The 25,144-nt window shown below is 39.4% G+C and overlaps 1 protein-coding gene and 1 long non-coding RNA gene across 4 annotated transcripts in view; one reads left to right on the top strand and one right to left on the bottom strand.

The window, feature by feature from the left end:
* The window catches only part of PDE7B (phosphodiesterase 7B), a 326,468-nt gene that overhangs the window by 164,352 nt on the left and 136,972 nt on the right, over window positions 1–25,144 (top strand). The window contains exon 1 of one of the 3 annotated variants that reach the window (XM_032274703.1): window positions 8,041–14,375. The exons of the other annotated variants lie outside the window; for them this stretch is intronic. Within the exon in view, the coding sequence (XP_032130594.1) occupies window positions 14,138–14,375 (238 nt within the window). The 5' untranslated portion in view covers window positions 8,041–14,137. Of the gene's footprint in view, window positions 1–8,040; window positions 14,376–25,144 lie in introns of those variants that run through there. 3 annotated transcript variants of the gene reach the window in all.
* On the bottom strand, window positions 5,403–23,779 carry LOC116549253. Its single transcript, XR_004267773.1, has 3 exons — window positions 23,674–23,779; window positions 9,326–9,395; window positions 5,403–5,706 (listed from the first exon to the last, which is right to left on the bottom strand). It is a non-coding gene; the product is annotated as an uncharacterized LOC116549253 (long non-coding RNA).

The raw sequence follows: 25,144 nt of genomic DNA, 5'->3' as shown, positions 1-25,144 counted from the left end.
ATGTTCTTACGGCCTAAAATGGTAAGGAGTTTCCCAGAGTGCATTAGTTATTTACCAACCAGGAGCAGGCTCTTTCCAGTGCCATTAAGGGTTGACTTACAGGTGACAGTGCCTTACTAAGAAAGCCCTTGATAATTCAGTAACCACATCCTTTGATGGAGATCTAGGAAAGGTTGACAATAAAAAAAAAATCTCCTCTAGGAATAATTATAATGGGTTTCTAGAGATTTAGAGAGAAACTAATTGGATATTCACTCTTTATGGCTGTCTCTTTAGATCACACTAGAAAAAAATAATGTTCATCTATGTTTTATAGAAATGGATCTGGAGAATTTTGCAGATGAACTGAAACACATGTTAAAAGTTGAAACATGAGGAAAAGAAATGGCAGCAGACCAATAGTGAGGTAAAGGGCCCAGCAGCTGATCGCCTGCAGGGGCTTGAATTCACCTTTAGCATCACTGCTAGCGGAAATCTGTACTTTTTTTTTTCCTCTTTAGTTTTTATGTTATCTTTAGCATCTTTCTCTTTCATCTCCTGACCATTTCCCACCAAACATATGTCTTTTATTTTTCCTTTCTTTTTACCTTTCCTGTCTGTTTCCCTTTATCTATCACCCTTGTCTCATGGCTGCTGGTTCCCAAGGCTGATGGCTCCTAAGGCTGAAGGGGTTACCAATGCCAGCTCCACAGAGAAGGGAGCAGATAACTTGGAGGCGATTTCAGTGGCTAGATGTTATGGAATGCCTACTTTGTACCTGGCCTTGTTAGAGATGCTTTCCATGTATGCTCACATTTCATCCTCTCAGTCGTCCTAAGAGCCCAGTCTAATATTATGCAACCCCCTAGTTCAAGAATAAAAGCAGTTTGTTTTATTGTATTTTGTCTCTGAAAAACTCTGCCTCCAAAGGTTCTAGAGAAAAAGCCCCCAAGAAATGCCAACTTGAAGGTGTAAGTGGCAGCTTTGACCGACAGATTAGAGATAAGAAAGATGCAGCAACTGGGTCAGTCTCTGAAACCACGAGCAGATTTCCATGACCGATCTGTTTTATGTGCACGTTTGTGCTCTTGGGGGAAAACGTGACTTTACCAACCATGTTAATGGGGGAAAAGTTCTAACCCTTCAATAATTTCAAGAAAACCAGAATATGGTTTAGGTCAAAAAGAGTACTTGATTTTGCAACACCAAATATCCCTTTTGAGGTTTCTCAAAAATGCTGTGGCTATCCCACACAGAACTCTCTCCATATTTTTACCACAGAAACAATAGTGCTAATTCAGCATGTGCTGTGATTTAGACCACTTTGGAAGGTGCCTTAAGGAAGATATCAAAGAAATGAATACCTGCAGTCTTATAATATCATAAAAATGAAATACAGAATATACCGAATTTCCACGTAAGGTGAACATAGGAACAAATGCTAAATAAAATAAAATGCATTAATTATGTGTTTAAAAAAGTGTAGATAAACAAAGGAAATCATTGGACTTGTTTTAGTAGGTCAAAGATTTAGAGTACTATTAGATACTTATTCAAATAAGTAAGTGGGCTTATTAATAAATTATTATTGGGGACAGGAACAAAAAATGCAAAACATAGTTGAAGATCCTAAATGTCAGAACGATTTGTCTGAAGGTTTAGACTCTCCTTCCCTTAGGGATATCACGCGGGAGCCTAGCCTTTCTTTCACTCTGCAACGCCTTTGAAAAGAAGGAGATATATAAGGGGGGTGTGGCCTTTACAGGTTTACAATGCCCAAGTAGAAGGACAGTAAATATAAATAACTAGGTAACAAGATTTACCACGTGGAAGTAGAAAAGATGTCTGATCCACCAGATACATGTCTGTCTTTACCTTCATCTCTGCATCTACTACCCCAGGACAGAACTCAGCCTGGGGCCAGACTTGAATTTCTGTTGTCCATGCAGAAAGTGACCCAAGTCATTTCCTTAACACTCGGAAACATTTAAAGCTCTTTTTTTTTTTTTTCCATTTCTAGCCAAGCTGTTTAGAAAGTACAGATGCAGCTGGCACTGTGATATTGTAAGCAGCCTTGCTAAATGGCTCCAAAAGGAAAATAGCTGTCCAAATTGGGTAAATCTGTGGGCTCCATTCACCAATTTTACATCATTATTCACTGGTTCTTCAGACCCAAGAATCGAGGTCAGAGACAGCGGAGTTGCTGCTGCAATTTTGTTTACATAACAACATAAAGACTACCCTGATTACCCTCCATTGCTAGCCCCTTTTCATAAGGAATAAAGTCATTTTAGGGGTTTAGCATCTGATTTGAAGAAACCACCCCATTACTGAAGGGAGATCAGATGTTCATCTAATTTTTTAAAATGTCCATATGAACCACGTGCAACATGTTCTTCCTCTCTGGTCACGCTGAGAGATGATGACATTTTTCAGCACTTTTTTTGATGAAGGTTGTGGCAAAGATCAAAAATCTAAAGTCCACCCTGCTGGTTGCAGTCATGACCCTGGTGGCAGTGAAAATGTGACTTTAGCTTGAGGCATACAAGGTGTAATCCAGCCATGAAGGACACCTATAGAGAAAGGTGCTGTAATTATTCTTTCTTTTCTTCAATTCATTGGATTTAAATATTTAGCAACCAGATAAGATTATAAGCTGTAAATCAAGCAGTTTCTACTGCTTCATACAACATTTCAACCACACAGGCAGTATACCAGAGTGCTAAGAAGGCGTGCTTATCACCCTTCTAAAGCCTGATAGTATCTGCACCTTGAACAAATTACTTTCATAGGAGATCATGATAATGCCTACCTTTTGGAGGATTCTTGTAAGGATTCAATATAGAATTGCATATGAAATAGTACTATATCTCGTACATAAGCATTCAAAGGAAGTGCTTGCGCTCAGGTCTGTGGGAATCTGAAGCTTATGTTTTCTGGATCATGTTTCATTATTAGCAATATTAGAAAATAATCCACTATTGACTGAATGTGTCCCTTCAAAATTCATGTGTTGGTACCCTAATTCCCGATGTGATGGTATTTGGAGGTGGGGCCTATGGGAAGTAATGTGGATATGAGGGTAGAGCCCTCATATTGGGATTAGCGCCTTTATATAAAGAGATGCCAGAGAGCTTTGTTTCTCTCTCTTTCCCCCCCATGTGAGGATACAGCACGAACACAACCACCTGGTAGCCAGGAAAAGGGCATTCACCAGAATCTCACCATGCTGGTGCCCTGATCTCAAACTTCCCAGCCTCTGGAACTATAAGAAATGAAATTCTGTTGTTGAAGCCAACCAGTCTATGGCACCTTGTAAGATAGATCATATCTCAAGTCAGCTTGGACTGACTTAAGATATGATCTAATGGCAATAGTCTATCTCTGAAGTCCCTTAAAACGCTCACATTACGTGATTCCTCTTTCTTTGCTTTGTTGTAATAAAACACTTTTCGTAAGCTCCCAGTTTGCTAGGAGCACAGTAACAACTCACCTGAGGAAAGCAGTAAGAATGTTCTTGAAGTCTGACAATCCCGAGAGCTAAACTTTTAAAAATTCTATCAAATAAAAATAATCAGCAAAAATATAATTAACCACCCATTTTTCCTGGCTATGAACAAACTCTATATCATATAATTTCTATTTTTTTAAGTGTTAAGTAGAAATTTCTAAGACATTGTTTTAGTTGCCAAGACATGAAAAGAGAATTAATTTAAAAATTGGTTATCATCATTTTTATTTATTTATTTATTTTGAGATGGAATCTTGCTCTGTCACCCAGGCTGGAGTGCAGTGGTGCAATCTTGGCTGACTGCAAACTCTGCCTCCTGGGTTCAAGTGATTCCCCTGCCTCAGCCTCCTGAGTACCTGGGACTGTAGGCATGCACCACCATGCCCGGCTAATTGTTGTATTTTTAGTAGAGATGGGGTTTCACCATGTTACCCAGCTGGTCTTGAACTCCTGACCTCAGGTGATCTGTCTACCTCAGCCCCCTAAATTGCTGGGATTACAAGTGTCAGCCACCATGCCCAGCCTGTCATTTTTAATAACAAAAACTAATTTGGACTTATTGCAACTAAATTTATATTATAGCACCATAGTTCATCATGCTTTATAGTTAGTTGTACATGTTTCTGTCTCTCCACCAAACTCGTAAACAATTTTAAGGGAAGGGAGCATGTTTTTGTATATGAGGCACTTAGCATAGGGCAGGCACAATTCACCACTCAATAAATGCATGGTAACTGAATTAATGAATGAATGAAGGGTGCAGCACCGAGTTTTAAGTTACAATGTATGATTCAATGGCCTCTGCAATCCAAATTGGAAGACAGACCAGAGCGTCAAAGGCAAGTAGTGACGTAAATGAAGTTACGTCCCAGATAACAAACGTGGATAAGAGGTGCTGCTTTGTTTAAATAGAAGAGTCAGCTTTAAGGTGGGGCACAAAGACTTCATGAAAAAACACAGGATTTTATTTGGATTAGACAAATGGAAAAATCTATCCCAAGAAGAAGGGCCACGTAAGTAGTAACATAATATATTCATTTCCTGTTGCTGTTACAACAAATCACCACAAATTTAGAGGCTTAAAAAAATACAAATTCATTATCTTACAGTTCTGGAGGTCAGAAGTATGAAATGGATTCCACTGGGCTAAAGTCAAGGTGTCTGGAGGCCTGTATTTCTTTCTGGAGGCTCTAAGGGAGAATCTATTTTCCTGTCTTTTTCATCTTTGAGGGTCTCCCCGCATTTCTTGGCTCAAGGCCCCTTTCCATCTTCAAAGTCAGCAGTGACCAGCTGAATGCTGAATCTTTCTCACATCACGTCACTCTGACATTGACTCTTCTGCCACCCTTTTCCACATTTAAGGGCACTTGTGATTTTTTGGTCCCATCCAGGTAATTCAGATATTCTCTGTATTTTAATGATGGCTGAAGAGCAAGCTTAACTCCATCTTCTACCTTAATCTCCTTTGCCATGTAACTTAACATATTCACAGGTTCCAAGGACCAGGATGTGGGCACTTTTGGGAGGCCATTCTTCTGCCTACCATATGTAATATCAGATGCAGCTGACATGTTTGTGCAACAGTGTGACTTCCACAGAAATTTTGTGTGTTTGATGGAAGTCTGAATGTGTTTACAGGACTAGATGAGTGGGAGCCTATTTTTGAAAGTGCTGAATGCCCAAGAAAGGGATTTGAGTTATTTTTAGGAGTAATAACTCTCTTTGCATCAAATTAATATTAATATTGCCATTACTTTTCATACGTTACCTATTTGAAAATGATATGATTATAAATTATATTCAATCCAGAATATCATAACTTTTAAAGGTAAATAAGACTTAACTGAAGTTTTCAATGGTTAATGAGAGACTTGAAAAACACAATTCAATAGTAGCCTCATCAGTTGCCTCCTCAAAGTTTGAAAGCAGGAAAAAAAAGTAATAACAGCATTGAAAAGGCATTTTTAAAAGCCCATATTCTAATTGAGACACACAAACATAAAATCAGCAAGGTATGCGAACATACGCAAGTCAAAGACAGGTGTATTTTACCTTGCACCTTAGTAGACAAAAGAATGTAAAGATATCTCAGAAAACAAGGAATGCAAGAAATCTTACCAGCAGACCACAAAATGCATCCAGGAAGATCGCGGAAGACAAAGAGTAGATAGACCTAGAGGTCCAAATAAGAAAATGGAGCAGTTAGTATCCATATCCTATAGATAGAAAGATAGCAATAATTTTTAAGTAATGTACAAAATAGAAGGAGAAAACCGTAGTTAAAATTTCAATGTGGGATTAAAAAAAAAGTACCAAAGTGAAATTCTTAGAGAATCTTTGGATAATAAAGATCTTATACACATGTCAAAGTTGTCAAATACTCTAGTATGCTGGGCTTTTTGCCTTGATTATGGTACAATTATTCTTCTAGCAACTGCATATCAAACAAAAAGGGTTCAGTAAGAATCCCTGTACTGTACTATGCAAAGAATGTATTGTATACATACTCTATGTTAAATGGCCATCCCTTTAATTTTCACTCTAAATTATCCTGCCATTACAGGGGAAAACAACTCCTAAAATTACCAGAAATAATATAACATTCTGTAGACTAGTTTTTGATACATATCTTCCAACTTTCTCTTTCTCATTGTTTATTTACTCCCCTGGATTATATATATCAGGAAGTATTGGTCTTCATAACCGTAGCAAAGCACTTAGCCTTAGAAAGAATCAGGAAAGTCGATGGAAAAAATAATACAGCGTTTCCAATTACCCCCAGATGCTTTCATTTATTCTAAGCGTTCTTGTTTAGCTAACTGTACAAATTTTTAATCATAAAAATCTGGTAATGTTCTAGCCCCATGCTCTTGGTTACCCTGGTCTTCCAGCTATTCACATGTCTCTTGCTTCTGGCATCATTTTCCCATGAATACTGTGCCTGTGGCCACATGAATTCCAGGGGATACCTGTTAAAGAATGCAGCCTATTGCAGAGTTTACTTGATCGATTTTTGTGTTGTGTGTGTGTGCGTGTGTTATGTGTGTTTCGCTGAGACTGACATTGCAGTAGATTCCTCTGAATCAGCAGCACCATTAGCCACTGGCTATTGCACCATGAATGCCTGCTTCTTTTTTTTCCCCATCTTTATTTCTTTAGGGAATCATCTGGTCACCATTCACTCATGCCTGGAATATCACAGTGGGAAAGATTACCAGGCTTCATGGAAAGACCACTTTACATAAATCTTTAATAAACCAAATGAAAGAGCAGGTCTTGGTGAAAGTATCACTGATGATGGAGATCAAAGACTCAGAGCCTTGCCTGCATTCCAACCATTCTGAAAATAGGAGGGGTGCAACGAAATGCTGGAAAGACAGAGTCATGGAGAAACTGGCCTAACTAAATGGCATTTGACATTTGATGAGAAAAGACTGTCAAAAATAATATTTGTTTATGAAATTCTTTAAGAATCACATATATTTATTGCATTGGCTTATAGTTGATAGTCAACCCATATCCTTACAGTTAACCCATACAGGGAAATGAAGAATAAAACAAAATTGACAAGCTGTGGTTCAGTGTCCCTGGACACAGCCCTTGTTCTAACACAGCAATTCTGGTTTCTTCTTTCCATTGAGAGTATTTGGCCTGAGCCAGGATGAATGTTTTTAGAAGTCCTAATAGGTGTATCTGGAAAGACTGGGATGGTTGCTGTGTTTTCCTCTGTAAATAACTAATATGGAACAGACATAAAATAATTCCTACATGGTTATACTCTAGCCTTGCTACTCAGAGTGTGGTCATGACCAACAGCCTTGTCATCCCCAGGAAACTTGTTAGAAATGCAGAGTCTCAGGTCCCTGCCTGACTTCTGAAATCAGAAATCTACATTTTAATGGAATCCCCAGGTTATTCAAATGCACATTAATATTTGAGAAGGCTTGATCTAGAATAGCCTCTAAGAGATACCATTTGGCATAGATGTTCTGTGTAATTCATAATTACCAGGAGGTAATAAGTGAAAGAGGGAAAATAAAAATTAAGTGGACGAGGCAGCAGGATCATACACAATACACATGCAGCAGTTGAAATTTCCTTTTTCCAAATTGACTTTGAACTCCATAAATACGAACATAAATGAATGTCGAGGACAAAAAGAAATCCTGTTAGAAGGCTTGATTCCTCATCGTTTTCTCACTTTCCTTTTGTTATGTCATTTATATAAAAAATCTTTCTATATCTTATTAGTGGTCTAGTTTATTAGATTAAGAGAAAACTCTCAGGCATTTTCCAGCAGTTTTTTGAGAACGTCTGGTTAATCTCTCCTCCAGCCTCCTTGAGATCTTCTTAACCTGGTCAAATTCTTGAGAGCTTTCAAAATTTATGCATCTTACTTATTTAAAAGAATTTCTATCATATTTCAGACTTTGTACAGGCCACTTTTTAAACATCACCTTTGATTCTGCACACTACACTTCCTTTAAGCACACTTGCAAATTAAACAGAGGTCAGTTAGGAGCAATCAAAATTATGAAAATGTACCCCCCAAACAAAACATTGAGGCCCTCATCAATTTGCCTAGGGAAATGAGGCCAGTAGGGGGCCTGAAGACATGTGTTCCCTACCACAGCATATGACACGAAGCTGCGCACAGCTCATGAACATCAAACATATTTTGTGTTCAGTCACTCTGGACTAAAACCAAAATTCCCTATTAAAAGAACCTATATAGTATTAACTAGAACACTAAATAACATAGTGAAGTTCATGTAGGATGAGACCCTAGACAGGATTCCTGGGCTTTTATCCCTCCAAAATGCACTTACTAAGAATATTTATCTTATTGAGCACATATATTGTTCTGTATCTGTCTATTCTCACTCATACTTTCACCAGGCCTACCTTAAGAACCTTGCTACCATCAAATCTCTCACTGTCTTCTTCCACAGGTCACTCCCCAATACCCTCTATCCAACAGCCCTGCCTTCGACTTCCTTCACTCCTGCATTCTCTTTGGGGAACCCAAATTTCCGAAGTGAGACCTACTTCAAGGGTGGAAGGGCTTGATTTTCCAACTTTCTAACAGATCCCAGGAAAGGATAGCCGAAATTTGTGTTTAATGAAATTGTCAGCCATATATCCCACAGCTTAAAAATAACAATATTAAATTTTTATAGCAGATTACAGTTTTAAAATAACTGACATTCTCATCTTATTTAATCCTTTTAAGAATCCAGTGTGATGGATAAAATGTTTATTGCTATCATACCCATTTATAGATAAGGCCCCAAATTTGGGGCAGAGCTCAGTGGTGAGTACAGATCAAAACCCAGTTTTTGTTAAATCTCAGCCAAGTTGCCTCAGAGAGTTACTTTAGCGATTTCCTTGTTGTAACTGTTTTCTAAGAAGTTGACACACTCGAATGTAAAATTCTGAAAAGTGTACTCTACTGCCACTATGATCTTTTACAGTCAGAAATAAGTCCTGAAATCCTAGAAAGGCTACAGTCAGAGGGTGCCAGGGTTCAGTAATGGGACAGAATAGCAGACTGTATTCATCAGCAGGCAGGAACTGAGTAGAGAAAATCAAGTCTTCCTGCCATGTTGTTCTCAACCTTTGTTTGACTGGAGCCATTTTTATTGGGAAATTCACAGAGACAGTAAACTTAGCATTAGCTAAGATCTTTAAGAGCCATGATAGAGTGTGATGCTAGCTGAAATCCTAGTTTCTCTCTTAAAACGTACAAAAATAAATGAATAAGTAAAGGAGGGAGCAGTCACTCACACTGAAATATAGAATTAAGGCAAAAGAGGCCGGGCAGTTCCCCAGTACCTGAAAATGGACCCAAAGACGAGCACAGAAGGTTTTCCCTTCTGCTGTTGCTCCCATAGTTAGCATTCATCTGCACAGTGAACAAGAAAATGATTGGGTTTGGTTTAGACACCTGTTCTGAGAGCAAACTACTTATCTGTCAGTTCAACCCCTTACTTTGCCCCACCTGTCTTTCCTCATCTCGCCCCACATGCTTTCCCCCTTTTCCCCATGATGATGGAAGTATGTGCTGCCTTGTAGGGTCGGTCTGTAGACAAGTCCTTTTTCCTACTTGATGGCATTTATTGAGATTAGCTAAGGCCAGAGTTATCACATTTCTACGTCTCCTAAAGGACACTGTAAATTGTTTGAGCTTCTTCTACTCAGACTGCATAAAGCAAAGTTGAAAGACCTGTTTTTCCTTCCCTGATCATTTTGAATTTTTTTGAATTGCATTTGTAAAAGCAGAGTGGCAGAGTGTGTGTGTGTGTGTGTGTGTGTGTGTGTGTGTGTGTGTGTTTACACATCCATACTTGAACTGATGGAGAGGAAAGTTCAGGAAAAATAAATAAATAAACTCCCTCCATAGTTTGCATATTTTTTCTAAAAGATAGATCACAGATGAGGGTCAATAGGGTATAAAACAATTCCAAAATATCTGAATGAGAAGATTTTCATCAAACTTTTTGTTTTGTAAGAATCTATTAATAAACTCAAAATGAAAGAAAATGACAAAGGATATATGTTTCTAAGTTTCCATTTTTTAAAAGTACATCCTCTAGAATTATTAGAAATATTTAATGTTATAAATGCCTTATTTTACAAATCATATATAATAAGTACTTATCTGCCTAGTTACTGGAGCACCCATAGTATACAAGAATTTTACATAGCCCTCAGAACACCAAAAGTTCTTCAACATACCAGGTTCTAAATCAACTATGTCTTTGACACTTTTCTTGGTTGTATACATTAGTATAGGGGTTATCAATTCTTTCATAGCTCAAACCACACAGCAAAGTCTTTTTATTTTTTTTTGAAGGAGCCAATCCAATGGCTAGTCTTTATCAGCTGCAGGGGATCAGTGGACCAGCTGGTGGGGCAGCTTGTAATAGTTTCCACAGTCAAGATGGGTCTCACCTTTGTCCAGCCAAAACCAGATGATAGCACTGCTATGCTCTTCGCAGAAGCTGCCCACTGCTGGTGAAGGAGGGGGGCTAACTTAAGGTCCTCCTTGGTGCCTGAAGCTGCCTTTGGGGCTAGTATATTGTATGGGTCCAGTCCCTTCCTTGCAGCCATCATGATCTCGCTCTCCAATTCAATCACCTGCTCGTTATCAGTAAGAACATCATCTCCAGATGCCTCGGAGTGCACTTCAACCACCCCTCTGGGACCCTAGGCCCTTAGAGCCTGCGCAGCCAGCACCCCAGCTCCTCAAAGTAACCTTGAAGCTATCACACCCTCAACAAGTAGCAGTACTTCTAGGAACAGCAGTCTTTTTGACCCAATTAGGAGTCCATTGTTCATTGGGGCAAGCTGTTTTAACTTTGTTAGTTATCATTATGTTGGGTTGATTCACAATGCCTGAAAAAGAACTTGGTTATTTTGAAAGTCTACTTTAAAATGTCCTGTCTGTAGCATGTTAATTACTGATACTAACATGTGTAAGGACCCTCACAAGTTACCTGTATGGGTCTTCTCTGTTCCATGATTCCTCTGATCACAGAAACAACCCCATCCTTTCCCCACCCTCAATGACCCAAACTTCTGGCTGCAGATTCCATATTGAGGTGAATGATGTCCACTGAGTAGTGAAAAATTGTAGGTTTAGAGGCAGGCTCTTCTAAAGCAACCATCTGCAAAACAAAAGAGATCTCAGCCTATGAAATGCTAGCTATGAAATGTAACAAAACCTCCTTTCAGATAATTCACATGGTAGAGAGGCTTTAGTCCAATAAGTACTAGCCTCATGTCAATTTGTTCCAATCTCTTGAACCTGCAATTGAGCCAAAAATTTCCTGAGCCAAGCTTTCTCGCAAGATTTCCTGTACTTCCTGTTTCTACGTGAGCCAGAAATACCATGAGAACGACCTTTCTTGTGGTATTTTTGCACTTCTACTCTGGGTTGAAAATAATCCCATATTGGGGGAAATTTTATTTAATTATACAAATATTTTCAATTTTCAAACCTTCAAATGAAGTGGGTTCCTCTTTGGGAATGAAAATCTGAAATGGTGATTGCTTGGCCCTGACTCATCTCCACTAGGAAGTATTCGTGCTCAGTGATCCAACATTTTGTAATTTTTCTAAGATATTTTTACAAGGAACTAGGTAAAACAATACAGAGGGTACAATGGAAATTTATATCCTTGGATTTTTTTAAAAAGTGATTCTTGAAGAAATGAACAATGAAGTGTTGTATTCTTAGTATATTAGTGTATGTGATATATTATATCATATATTTGTTTTCTTTGTTCTTAACCCCTTTGTTCCAAGGGTCAGGATATCCTGATGCTAAGTACTATTGCAAAATAACTGAACAAAAATAAAAATAGTCAAATACTTAGGAAACTCTTCAGTTGTTATGTCAAGGAAGTTTGTGAGTGAGGAGTGAGTTTAAGACATTATTCAGGAAATATGATAATAAAGCGAAAGAGTCTGCATGTGCTTATTAAATAAAATCATCTCAATCCTAGAGAGCCTTGATGCCCCCAGCCTGATGGAAGGGTCAGAGAAGGACTGGACAGGCTGTCAAAGTGGTGCAAGTGTCAAACTGATACTTGAATCCTTTCATCTCATACCAGAGAGGGAAATAAGGAAGGGCATATCTTTCTAATCAAGTAGACCATTGATTATTTCCTAATTGTGTTGTATGAATATCTGGTTGTTATAGAAAGAGCTGCTTGATCAATATTTCAATAACAAAATTCACCAAAAGCAGTGTCTTCAATGTCTTTATTATTGTTTTATACCCTCTTGACCCTCCTTCACCTGTTAGAAAAGAGAACAGGTTTGCTAGTATACTTTTCAATCTAGAAAAAAAGAAAAGTCACTTAATCCAGTATGGAAAACTAAAGTTATTAACCATAGGTTTAGAGAAATAATAATAACAATAAAATTACAGTTGTCTTTGCTGGTTTCAACTTTAAAAAAAAAAAATGAGATGGGAGCAATGAAAATAAAACATACTCTACAGTGATCTCCTCTTCCCCAAGTTTCCTCCTCTCTCCCATGAAGAAATATCAAAAAAATTGTGTGATAAACCAGCCTCGAAAGGAATGTAGGGCAGAAGCAGCAGATTATACATCAGCAAAATGGCATGCCAAGCAAAATAAAGCACTTCACAACGTGGAGACGTGAGGAGGAGAGGAAGATGGGATTGCTACAATGTCCTCCAAGAAAACAGAGGCTATGCACCTGAGTGTACAAGTTCAAATTGTTCCTACAAACCCAATACAAAACCACCCCACTTTCGTTTCTGTCCAGGGCCTTTCACATAAGCTACAGGGGGCATCGCCTTTTGTTGAATTGGTTCTTACTTTCAGAATTGGCACCTCCATCTCTGAGACAAGGAACAAGCGGCATGGCCCACAGTTGAGGTTGCCCTCAATTCAACCACTCTCAGGTCGGGGACACAGTAGTCAGTGGCCCACATAATAAGTCAACAGTGTTCTCCCTGCAGAAGGTGAATCGTTAACACTCTTTTCTTTCTTTCATTGCCATTTATGCCCCCTGTGAACATCTTTTAAAATTATTGTTCCTTTGAAAATGGGTTTTGAATGGCCCTGAGCCACATGTCCAGGCTATGCAGGCCACTGCCATATGCATGAGGATGTTGATGCTTCCCTAATTCGCATCTTTCGGAGTTAGCTGTGGAATGCGATGCAATGTTATTTCCCTTCCAGCTGAAGGGCAGCTGAGGTTACGAAGGGATTTGACTAACAGGTCATAACCCAGTTAGGTTTGCTGAGAACCAAGTGACACAGGAGGGAGGGATCAAATGGAGGCACTGAGGATCCACCAAGCCCATCCCACCACTGGTCTTGGTGACTGGGCCACGTGGCCCCTAGCCCCCCCCCAGACCTTCCAGAGAGAAGCAGCTGAAGATTGGTTCTGCAGACGCTCAGTTTCCCCTGGTTTGTGTTTGTTTGTTTGTTTGTTTGTTTGTTTTAGAACTCCTTGGTACTTGCAGGGCTTGAGCCTGCACCACAGGGGTGACTCCTCACCTGACACCTCCAGATAACTGGCCTGCGGCAAGGCGGGAATCCTTGTGTGAGGTTAGCAAAGGGGAAGCCCCGCTCCTTTGCCTGAAGTCCTTAAGACCTAAGCCATTTGACAAACTTTGACAAGCACCAAAAGAGAATTCAGAACAAATAAATCAGAAGAAAGAAGAGGAAAAGCAAATGCTAGAACTTAGATGGGTTTTTTTTTTTTTTTTTTCCTCTCGCTGTGGTTCCAGCTGTAGCCTGGGATTAATTAAGTGCTGTGAACTCAGTGCCAGAAAGAGGAGGGGAAAAAAATGCATTCTATCTCTAAGGAAGGAGTACAGTAACAGTTTCTCACCAGTGAGAAACCTAGGGAAGTGGATCGCTCTCGTCGGCAGTGTTTGTGGAGGGCCTGGAGAGACAGGGAGGCTGTGCCAGGCTGGAGGAGGCTCGTCTTTCTGAAGCTGGAGAGGATCTTACGGGGGTTCGCCTCTCCCTGCCTGGGAAGAATTTCCCCTGTGGTAGCAGCAGCAGCTGCAGCAGCAGCAACAGCAGAAGCAGAAACAGCAGCAGCAGGAGCAGCAGCAGCAGCAGCACCACTACCTCCTCTTCTGGGGCACAAGGCAGAATGCCTGTGCTAGAGCGCTATTTCCACCCAGCAGAGCTAGGCAGGAGGTGGAAAGGCCCAGAAGGTGTGCTGCCCTCCTCCCCGGGAAGCCGGCCGGGGTGCCAGCAGGGGCCGCTGCCCTGGGACTTGCCAGAGATGATCAGGATGGTAAAGCTGGTTTGGAAATCCAAAAGTGAGCTGCAGGCGACCAAACAGAGAGGCATTCTGGAAAATGAAGATGCTCTCCGCAGCTTTCCAGGTAAATGGACCATGGGGTGTAATCGGTCACAGAACCAAGTAGGATACCTCCCCCTCTTTGGAGAGTTCAAGCAATAGGGAGGAAGACAAACTGGGTAGCATAGGGTCCAAGGGCTGTGACTTCCAAGTGTCTGCTGTATGATAGAAATGCATCTTAAGATTAAGACTGATTTAGTAGGAGGAGCATTTGACTGGAAATCAAGAAACCTGGGTCCTGGACTCAGCTTGACACACGCTTCCCCCGTGGGCTTGCACTGGTCAAATTTCCTGAGTTTGAGTCGCCACCAAGAAGGGGGTGGATTTGGATGCTCTTTAATGGCCATCCTGACTAACATTTCTTGTCAACAAGTTAGAGATATCCCCAGGAGAATATTCTCCTTGGGCTGCTTTTTATTATTCTTTATATAAAGTAAAACATCTTTTCCAATTTTTAACTCTGCACTTATATCATGTATCATGTTCCCAGCACTGAGTTTGACATGCAGGCTTTTTATGTCCTGGGCAAGCTGGTAAACTTTCTTGACTTGGTTTCCCCTTTGACATATGTCAGGAATACAAACACCTTTATTGATATCAACTCACTCACAAATGTAGAAATGATGATTCCCAGGGACTCTGTCATGTCATGAGAATGTGCTGTGTTTGGGACAGTTGTGGAGAATGTTCCCGTGTTTCTGACAGTGGACACAACCACCACCAAGATGCCCAGCATGCCTGGGAAGGATCCCAAGGGGCTTCGTAAACTAAGAAAGCCACCGCTGACTGCAGGGCACTGTCTTTGAGGACTATGTTGCTAGATATGTGGAAAGTGGTGGGTTCACTTCAGAAGAAAGAACATGAGTGTGTGTTTATGCATCTGAAGTCTTGGCTAGCCCTATGTGGTGGAATGCTGGCGTGCCATTGGCAGTGAGGGATGGGTAGATGGAAAAGATACATCAAAAATTACCTCTCCCTTTCTCATGGAAAGAGACTAGGAAATAAAAACCTGGCTAGTTTCGATTTTAATGATTTATGCCAGGAAATTTTTTTAAGTTTTTAATAATCTGTAAAGAATTTATTAAGACGTTAACACTCTGAGAAAAGAAAAGATTTAAAAGGAAGGAAAAAAAACAGGGTTGGTCTCTACTAAACAATGAGTCCTTGAGTACACAGGAAAGCGAAGGAAACCAGTAAGACTGAGGTTTATGTGGCAATTGGGAGAAGGATGCCCAGGGAGATGGGTCTTGGTCAGAAGCAATGAGGTAATGCTAATCCAGCATTTCATGTGAGTAGGGCAAGACAAATGGAAAAACCCACCTGGGCAGAAAGTTTAACTCTGACACTTCAACTCTTAGCACTTGAGGTTTGTTTCAGTCAATTAAATGATAAAAATTTATATTTCAAACTGTACCTTTGATAAAACTACCTAATTCACCAGTTGTTAGCACGTCTGTGGGGATAGGTGTACATTGTTTATATTCTGTATTAGTGGGCATCTAATTCCTGAAAAAGCAATACTTTGGGGAAAAAGCAGAACTCCTATAATTTCTTATGACTTAAAAGGCATATTTTTCTGGACGTCATGAAGCAGGGCTTGTTGGCTTTTACTAGATACCTCTCTACCACTGCCTCACGTTCGGTGGAAACTGTCTGAGAAGCCACTTGGATTCCCAGGAAAGCCGCACCCTGGTCTGCTGTCCTGGTTGCTTGCCTGCGTGGAGACAGGCTCTATTTGAACACCTTTCTGAAGGATGTGCGTTTGCCTCCTCTTCTTCCTCCTGTGCCTCCTGACTTTTGGGGAGACGAGGGCTCACCCTTACTGGAATGGGTGTAAAATCTTATCATCCTCCATCTGTGCAGAACAAGGTCATACGATGCAGCCCCAAAGATGAGATGCTTCACTTTCCAAACTGCCTCGTACCTTCTTCCTCACTCACTTGTCCCTGGTGCTGCATTTCCTCCTAGCATCAGGTGTCTTTAGCTGCACCATTATCACCACAGCAGCACGACCATGGAGCTCTCAGGAACACTTAAAGATGGTTTCAAAACTTCTGGCATTTTTTTTTGTTTGTTTTTAGAAAATGGTGATTTAAGCTGTTTTCAGTTCATGCACAGAGGCAGAGGGTTATAGTAGAAAGTTCTTCAAAAAAACACCAAGACACATGGAGATCTCGCTCTCTCTGTCATTTCATCCTTGCCTCGGTATCCTCAAACAATTTATACTTTCACTATCCTTTTAAGCAACTGACTATGCATCAAGTGAGCCTTGATTTATGCTTGAAATGTTTTTTCTTGGCTCAGTCAACTGAAAATTTTCTATTCAAACAACAAAGCCTAGGTCAAGCATCTCTCTCTTTAAAATGCTTTTCCTGATCACCAACAGCCTCCCATCTCCCCCAGTGGTTTTCTGCTCCCTCCTCTTTGCTATCTTTACCTGTAGTTACTTAACATTTTACATTTAAAGCACACAATGTTTTTGCTATGCTAGTAACTAAAAACAGAAAAATTAAATGTTATTCTGTGGATATTTTGACTGCTTGTGATAACGAATTGATTTAAATTTTTTTAAACCATGAAATTGCAGAAATTCCAAATCAAACCAACAGTTACTTTAGAGGACTTTAAAGATGGCTATCACTGAATCTTAATGTTTTTAATAACACCTTAAAAGTCCCAGCATTTCTTTTCCTTAGCAAAGGGCATCATTATTTTTATTCACACTACTTCAACAAGACTGGAACTTTGTTTCTCACAAGTGAAGTAGAGAAATGGTCTGAGATTTGCCTAAGGTAATAAAAGGAAAGAATTAAAAAACACATACACATGTTCATTTTTTGAGATGGAGTCTTGTTCTGTGGCCCAGGCTGGAGTGCAATGGAGTGATCTCGGCTCACTGCAGCCTCCACCTCCCGGGTTCAAGCAATTCTCCTACCTCAGCCTCCCGAGTAGCTGGGATCGCAGGCATGCACCACTGCACCAGCTAATTTTTTGTATTTTTAGTAGAGATGGGGTTTCTCCACGTTGGTCAGGCTGGTCTCGAACTCCTGACATCAGGTGATCTGCCTGCCTTGGCCTCCCAAAGTGCTGAAATTACAGGCATGAGCCAGCACGCAGAGCCCATGAGAGGTTTTAAGATGAAATATGCTGAATTGAGAGTGATGGAAGGGAAAGAACAGTCCCCTGGAGAGAGTGGAGAAATGCCAGAGAGGTGATACAGGGGAACATATCCCACCATCTTCAGAATGGCATGTTCTGCAGACTGTTAGGTGGCTGTCCAAGGCAATAGACTGTAGGACAGGATGGGAGATGACAGGAGGAGGAGGAGCTTGTCACCTTCACATGTGAGGGTGTATTCATCTGGGAGTGTCCCCAAAGTTGGGCATTGGCCAAGACATTGCTCACCCTAGAAAGGGGCTCTGGAAGTTATCACCGTGCTTGAGGTCTAAGTGTCAACTCTGTTCTTTGAACCACACCCAATTATTTAATTGTCTTAATACTTATATCCTTTTCCCTTTATGAAGCAAACAAAGGATGATCTGATTATCTAGTTAACCCCCTGTATTTTGGAGATGAGATGAATAGTTCAGAGAGACTCAATAAAGCATCCAGGGTCACACGTTAAAACTGCATCAGAACCAGACCGGCATGTCAAATGCCCAACTGTGGTCCACAAAATTCATGTGATCAGAGTACATGCTGGGTAATATAAACTTAAGTTTAATCCAAGATGTGGCTTTATTGATTATATGTAGATGGGGTAAAATGAGAATTCATCGTGTAAAATAAACCTTGGTCAAACCAGAAAAATAGTATTACCATGCAGAACAAGTCAGAGGATTATGTCTTATATATATTTTCTACTTTTTTTGTGGGCTTTCGTCTTAGATCCAAGCTTCACGTACTGCAAATATCCAGGGAAAGATCCCCAACTATTATCAAGAGAAAGTCACCTTATACCATTGCAGTGAGGGCATGCACCCATGTGGGAATGGAGAGAGGGACGAGAATAGGAAATAAATAAGTGGCTTCTCAGACACTGTGCAGACAAATATGATGCTAATTATAATTCTAGTCAGCAACCTGTTTAAGGCTAGATATCCCTTAGCAGAACTTGTTCTTAGTTGAATAATTTGATTTTGGAATTCAACCAAATAACTGCAAACTCTGCAACTGAAACTTACCTTTCATTTCAGTGTCTCTGGTCTAAATTTTGCATTATAGTTTACTTATTTATTAAGTTTGTTCTGATTTCAATAGGAAAATATAAATACACACAAATCTCTCAAAGAAAGAAACTCATTTTCCCCATAGCCATTGTAACATCTCTTGCCTTTCAAGGAGAATACAAAATCAGAAATTTGCTTTATTCCCAGGCCTGAATATCAAACAGTTTCAGAGAAGAAAATCTCTAAAACCATTCTATGATTCCAGTACTCTACAATTCAAATTAATATTTAAACTACTATTTCAAAATGTCTTAAGTATCAAGCATGATATAAACCAAATATGCTGAAGAATGAATACTTCAATCATTATAATCAAGAAGCATTTATGGGATGCTTAGTGAGTACCAGGCACTGTGCTAGGCACCAGGGACTCAGAGATGAATCAAAAGCTTAATGAAAGAACAATGATGGATTTATGAATCAGAGCTCTGTCTACAACTACAGTGGGAAAACTGTACTTGTTAGCTTCAACCTCCCTGTCAACTCAAACTACGGGCTGGAAAACTGGTAAAACTCTAAAACACTTGTAAAAATGTGTACACTTTCAAATACTCATCGGTTCTAATGATTTCATTCAAAGCAGGACAAATTGCTTTGAGCAAAGAATCAATTAGTCTCAATGCCAGATAAGTATTAACTCAACATTTTTCTAAAACTACTGCTTTTAGACATCAGTCTGTTTTTAACTCTGTAGCTATGCTAGATAATAATCATCATCATTAATAATTTAATTCATCTTTTAAATGTGAATGCAAATTTAATCAAAACTGTAACACATCATCTTACTTTAAACTAAACCTTTTCCTTCACTTGACTTGTTTTCATGAATGACAGAAACCCAGGTTCAAAACTGCTAACTCCAGCTCCCCAATTCCCACTAGTTTTAAGTCCATAAGAAAGGTTAAGGATGCCAGAGTATAGTTGCAGTGTTGAGATTTTAAAAGTTTTAAATTCTGCATCTTCATTACTGAATTGTGTGACCCTGGGTGGGTACTTCAGCTCTCGGTGCCTCAGTTTCCTCTTCTATAAAAAGAGAATAACTAATAGCATCTTTGCATAAGGTTGTTATGGGGATTAAATGACATAATAGCAAAAAAAAAAAAAAGTGCTTAGAAAATAATCTAAGTTCCACCACACTCTTAGTAAATGTAAACTCTCATAATTATTGGTGTTGGTGTTATTTTCTCAACAACTTCTCTCATTCATTCTCTTTTCTCTGATCAGTTGCATGGCCTTTGGTCAAACCTCATGTTGTTTTGTCTATAATCTTGCAATAGCCTCCAACTCTCTCTATCCATTGTCATTCTATTCTGTGATTTACATCAACAGTATTCAAAGAAAAATCAGGCTGGGTGCGGTGGTTCATGCCTGCAATCCCAGCACTTTGGGAGGCTAAGGGGGTAGATCACAAGGTCAGGAGACCGAGACTATCCCGGCCAACATGGTGAAATCCTGTCTCTACCAAAAATAGAAAAATTAGCTGGGTATGGTGGTGCGTGCCTGTAGTCCCAGTGGCTTGGGAGGCTGAGGCAGGAGAATTGTTTGAACCCAGGAGGCTGAGATTGTGGTGAGCCGAGATCGCGCCACTGAACTCCAGCCTGGCAACATAAGGAAACTCGGTCTCAAAAAAAAAAAGAAAAATCAAGATATGTCTCTACCCTTCTTCAAAATTCTTTAATAATTCTCTTGTGTCTGCAGAGGAAATTCAAATTCTTTACTCCTGCATTTGAAGTTCTCCATCTGGCACTAGCTCACTTTTCCAGCCTTATTTGTCATTACTGCTCTCTGATCACTCATATTCTACCCAGACAAGACAGACATCCCACAGACCCTACTTGTTTTCTGCTCATTGTTCCCAATGCTTAAAATGACTTTGCTCCATGTCCCTAACCTCTCCCATTCCTTAATACCCCACTCGCATGCTAGCCACCTCATGAATCCCTCCTGAGATTACTGAAGGAATGTATGTCTTTCTCTTCTGAAGTTTCACAGAACTTTCTTTGTATTTAACAGGAAAATCACTTTATTTTGTTACAATTAGTGGACATTTTCTTCCTCTCCTCCTAGATTCCAGCTCTTTGAGAGTCTGGAGAACATTCTATTTTCTTCATGTTTTCCCTGACATCCATCACATGGCAGCCCCTCAAGGCATTTTGATATGTGAGAAAAATAAAATATTATCAGAAGGAATAAAACAGCTTATAAATTGCCATTAAGTGCATGAATGAACATCTTTTTAGAGACAGATTACTCAAGAAACGTGAATTCTAGCTCTCCTTTTTAATGGAATCTTTTTAAAACATATTCTAGCAGAAGATCAGGATTAGTCATTATAGCTTTTAAAATAAAAGAAGACACAAGAGTGAAATTCAGAACTATTAAAAAAAGGTATAAGTGAAAAACCAATATAGACAGCTCTCTCTTCATACAGATAAATTGTAATTTGCTGATAATTGCAAAATTTTAGAGCAAATGCATGCATTTGTAGACTTTTAAAATAATTACTCTGTTCATGCATTTTGGAACACTTTGCATAAACTAAAGTTTCAAAAGCGGCTTCTTCTACAGATAACAGTCTGTAGACTCCCAAACATAATTTCAAAAATAGAGTGCAGAAGGTGTGTGTTTACCCAGCCCTATAAATGAGCTTTTGAGGGGCTGGCGCTCAATGGAGGATGGTATTCCCAAGTCCTCTGCCCGTTCTCTGCAAACAGTTTCTTTTTTCTTTTCTTTCCTTTTTTTTTTTTTTTTATTTAATTTTAAACAAGCCTGGTTCAACTCAACAGAAAAGCATTGACTTTTGCATCAGACAAATTCCTTAAAAAAAAATTAGTAGCTTTATTGTGAAAAGTCCAAAAGCTTTGAGGTTATTTTTTTAAATCACAGAAGCAACTGAAAGTATGCACTCTCTTCTATCTGATTTCGTTTCACTCTTTAATTTTCAGTACGCTTGATAATACATAGAAGGTTCATCTCATCATATCAAAAATAGGCAGGGTTGACGGAATTTGTGATGTAATACAATGCTGTAGTCTTGATGGCACACAGTGTGAAGTTTACACTTCATTGTCTGGTTTATCCCTCTCTGCTTTTCCATGCATTTCGCTTTGGAATTGACTTTGATCTCTAAAATGCCAAAAGACCACCCCAAGAAATGAGTTTTATATCTTTGGACTTGTCTTAAATTTCCCCAAACTATAAAATTATTAGAAACTCCTAAGCACTTCTTCTTACCTAAAAAATCCACAGGGCATATATTTCAGAGTTTATAAAGCAAGCCACTGTCCTGAGCATTTCGTTAGTTCATCGGCTGTCATACAAATGCTGAGGGAGTACTCCAGTGAGTAGGTCACAGGTCTCATCATGAGTGACAGGATAAAACTTGTCAGCCTTGTACACAGTTGGAAGGCATGGCTGACAAAGACAAAGCAAGGTTTAGTTGTGGAAGGCCTTGGGTCCAAGGGGCCAAGCTTACCACAGAAAAATAAAATCACTAGAGAGAAAAGCACATATTTCAAGAAAGACTGAGTCACCAGTTGCATGAACATGGTAGTAAAAATAAAATAATTGAAAGGTACAGGAGCCAGAAAATTGTAAAATAAAGTCAAGGTGAGAGCTATGATGGAATGAATGTCAATCTTTTGGAAAGGTATCAAAAAGGAAAATTAAATAACCAAGGGTAATAAGACACATATCATGTAATAATTAAAATGTTAATATTTCTTAAACTCTGGAATTAAAGCAAAAACTAAAGAAATATTCTCTTTCTTGCTTCCCTCTCCAAATCTTTTTGGGCGATACCCAAATATTTCACATAAAGCCATAAACAAGAGCAACAAGCACTTCAGAAAACGTGAAGAAATGTACATTTAGAGGATTTGTGACAGTAGTTTGTTCAAAGCAGTGGATAGTTTGATGAATAAAATAATTTAGAAAGAAAAGACATGTCAGGCAGACAGCCAGGCCTAGAGCACCCTGAAGAAGGGAGTCAGGTGAGGTTACTACAAAGAAACATTCAAATATAAGAAGTGTAATCAAAAACACATACAGAAATGAGAAGGAAACAGTCACTATTTAAACCATTTGTAACAGAGATTTCAAATTTGCACGCTCAAATGTGTAATGACATATAGCCTGAATTTCTTCTTCAACCAAGCAAATTATCCTCTTGAGCCCATCCTGATGGGGAATAGGGAGACTGAAGCTTGCTAATTAGCAACATGGTGGTCAATCTCTTCTCGATTACATTACTTCTTTTGAACAAATACCTTCCCACTCTTTGCTCCTCTCCAGGTTGGCATCTTGGTGAATATGTGCCTCGGGTTCCTACAGACCTAACATATGTTTCTCCTGCACACACCTGAGAGGTGCCAACCTCAGAGAGAGAAGCAAAGGCATGTTCATGTGCCACTGGGCTCTGCCTTTGGCTCTTACCTGCAATTCCCCAGGGTATCAGGAGTAGACTTTGTGACTCTGTCTTGGGCATGACCTTACCCTGTGCCATATCCTCTTTCCTCCCTGGAGAAGGAAGCCTCAATGTAGGCCCATATCTACAAACCCACCTATTAATATATTAAAGCAATCTAATAAAAGAATACAGCTTTCCACAAAAACAAGCTCTTAAGATTATTGTCTTTCTGCAAACTGCCACACAAAACAAACTCCAAAAACCTGTTACTCTGAAGGTCAAACAGTGAATATCAGCTCCCTCCTTTTCTTCTCATTCTTGCTATAATATTCCAAATGATCTTCAGCGTATGCCTCTGGAGGGGTGGAAACAGAGGATATGAACAAGAGAGTGCAAAAGAAAAGAAAATGGCACACGGACATACATCAAAAAACAGGATCTCTATCACACATTGGTTAAGTTATCATGTGCTAGGCCCTATCCTTGAGCATTGCATATTTGATATGATTTATTTTAGTTACATTCTCATGCAAGAGCTAGACCTGATTATTCTACCCTCTCTGCTACCTCTCTTTCTCTGTCTATTAAAATAAACACATACATTTCCACAACCATCTCAAAACACTGACACTGAAAACTTTGACCAAATGACTGTAATGCATGAAAAACGATGTGTACAATCTCACCTTTCTGGTGGGCTTTCACATTGAGAGCTGAGGTTCTGTATCTGCCACTAATTGGAATAGTGGTCCTAATAGTACAATGCATTGCATTCTGGTCAGGTCTGATACATTTTCACTGCTTAAATGTGCTAATTGGAAATTCTGAGAGCTCTTCTCCTCCTTTCTTTGGCCCTTATCCCCTAGAAAGAAATGGGTAGGGAATGTAAATAGACAAAATTGGATTAAAACACATTTTGTTTTTGAAAAAGTCTCAAATTCTCCAAAAATTGTTAGAAACATACTAGGAGGTCACAGAATGGAAAATGGTGTTTCAGTATTACATACAAATACTGAACTTCTGATGCTAAACAATAAGCATCAACCAAATAGGTGTTATTTCCAACTTAGAAGAAATTGAGACCTCTATTTACTGGTTGTTTATTTAAGATATTCAGAAAGGAAAATGAAAAATTCAAATTTCTAGTTTTCTTTTCTCAGTGCATAGCATTGTGCTTTCTGTCTGGGACAGTATAAAGGAGATTATGACCTGTTAGAAGAATCACTGATACCAAGGTAGAATGGCATATGCTTTACAATAAAGTAGAAATCATATTCTGTGGGAACATAGAGGAAGAATCAAAAGTGTTTATTCGACTAAGTTTATTTAGCACCTATCATGTGCTACAGAGTTTCTTCATTCCTTAGAAAATAAATATTCATGAGCCAAAAATGTTGAGGTGAATGGACAGACAGACAGACGGACAGACGGATGGATGGATGGACGGATGGATGGATGGACGGACGGACGGACGGATGGATGGATGGATGGATGGATGGATAGATAATAGGTAGGTAGGTAGATAGACAGATACATAAATATGATACATGATACACTAAATGTACATACACAAAGTCTGTGCCAACTGTCGACACATAAGAGAGTGGTTAATTCTGTCTGTATGATGGTGATAAAGGAGGTGTCAAGAAAGGAGGTGATGGGCTGGGAATGGTGGCTCACACCTGCAATCCCAGCACTTTGGAAGGTGGAGGCAGATGGATCACCTGAGGTCAGGAGTTCAAGACCAGCCTGGCCAACATTGTGAAACCCTGTCTCTACTAAAAATACAAAAATTAGCCAGGCATGGAGGCAGGTGCCTGTAATCCCAGCTACTTGGAGGTTGAGGCAGGAGAATCACTCAAACCCGGGAGGCAGAGGTTGTAGTGAGCTGAGGTTATACCATTATACTCTATCCTGAGCGACAAGAGGAAGACTCCATCAAAAAAAAAAAAAAAAAAAAAAAGGAAGTGATTTTTTTTTAAGGTACCATTTAAGGTAAGTTACATTTCTCCAAATGAAGAAAAGATGGAAGACACTATAGGATAAGGAAACATAGGACCAAATGCGAGACGTTTCAGGAAAAGCCAAGTTGTGGGGTATAAAGTGAATCAGGGAAGGGCTAGGATAAGGTTAGAAAGATAGCCTGGGGGTCAGGTT

Source organism: Sapajus apella, unplaced genomic scaffold, assembly GCF_009761245.1.
Source record: "Sapajus apella isolate SASKATOON/1434 unplaced genomic scaffold, GSC_monkey_1.0 scaffold6, whole genome shotgun sequence".
NCBI classification, from domain to species: Eukaryota; Metazoa; Chordata; class Mammalia; order Primates; family Cebidae; genus Sapajus; species Sapajus apella.
The sequence above is the reverse complement of the archived record's forward strand: the minus strand, read 5'-3'. Positions and strand labels throughout refer to the sequence as shown.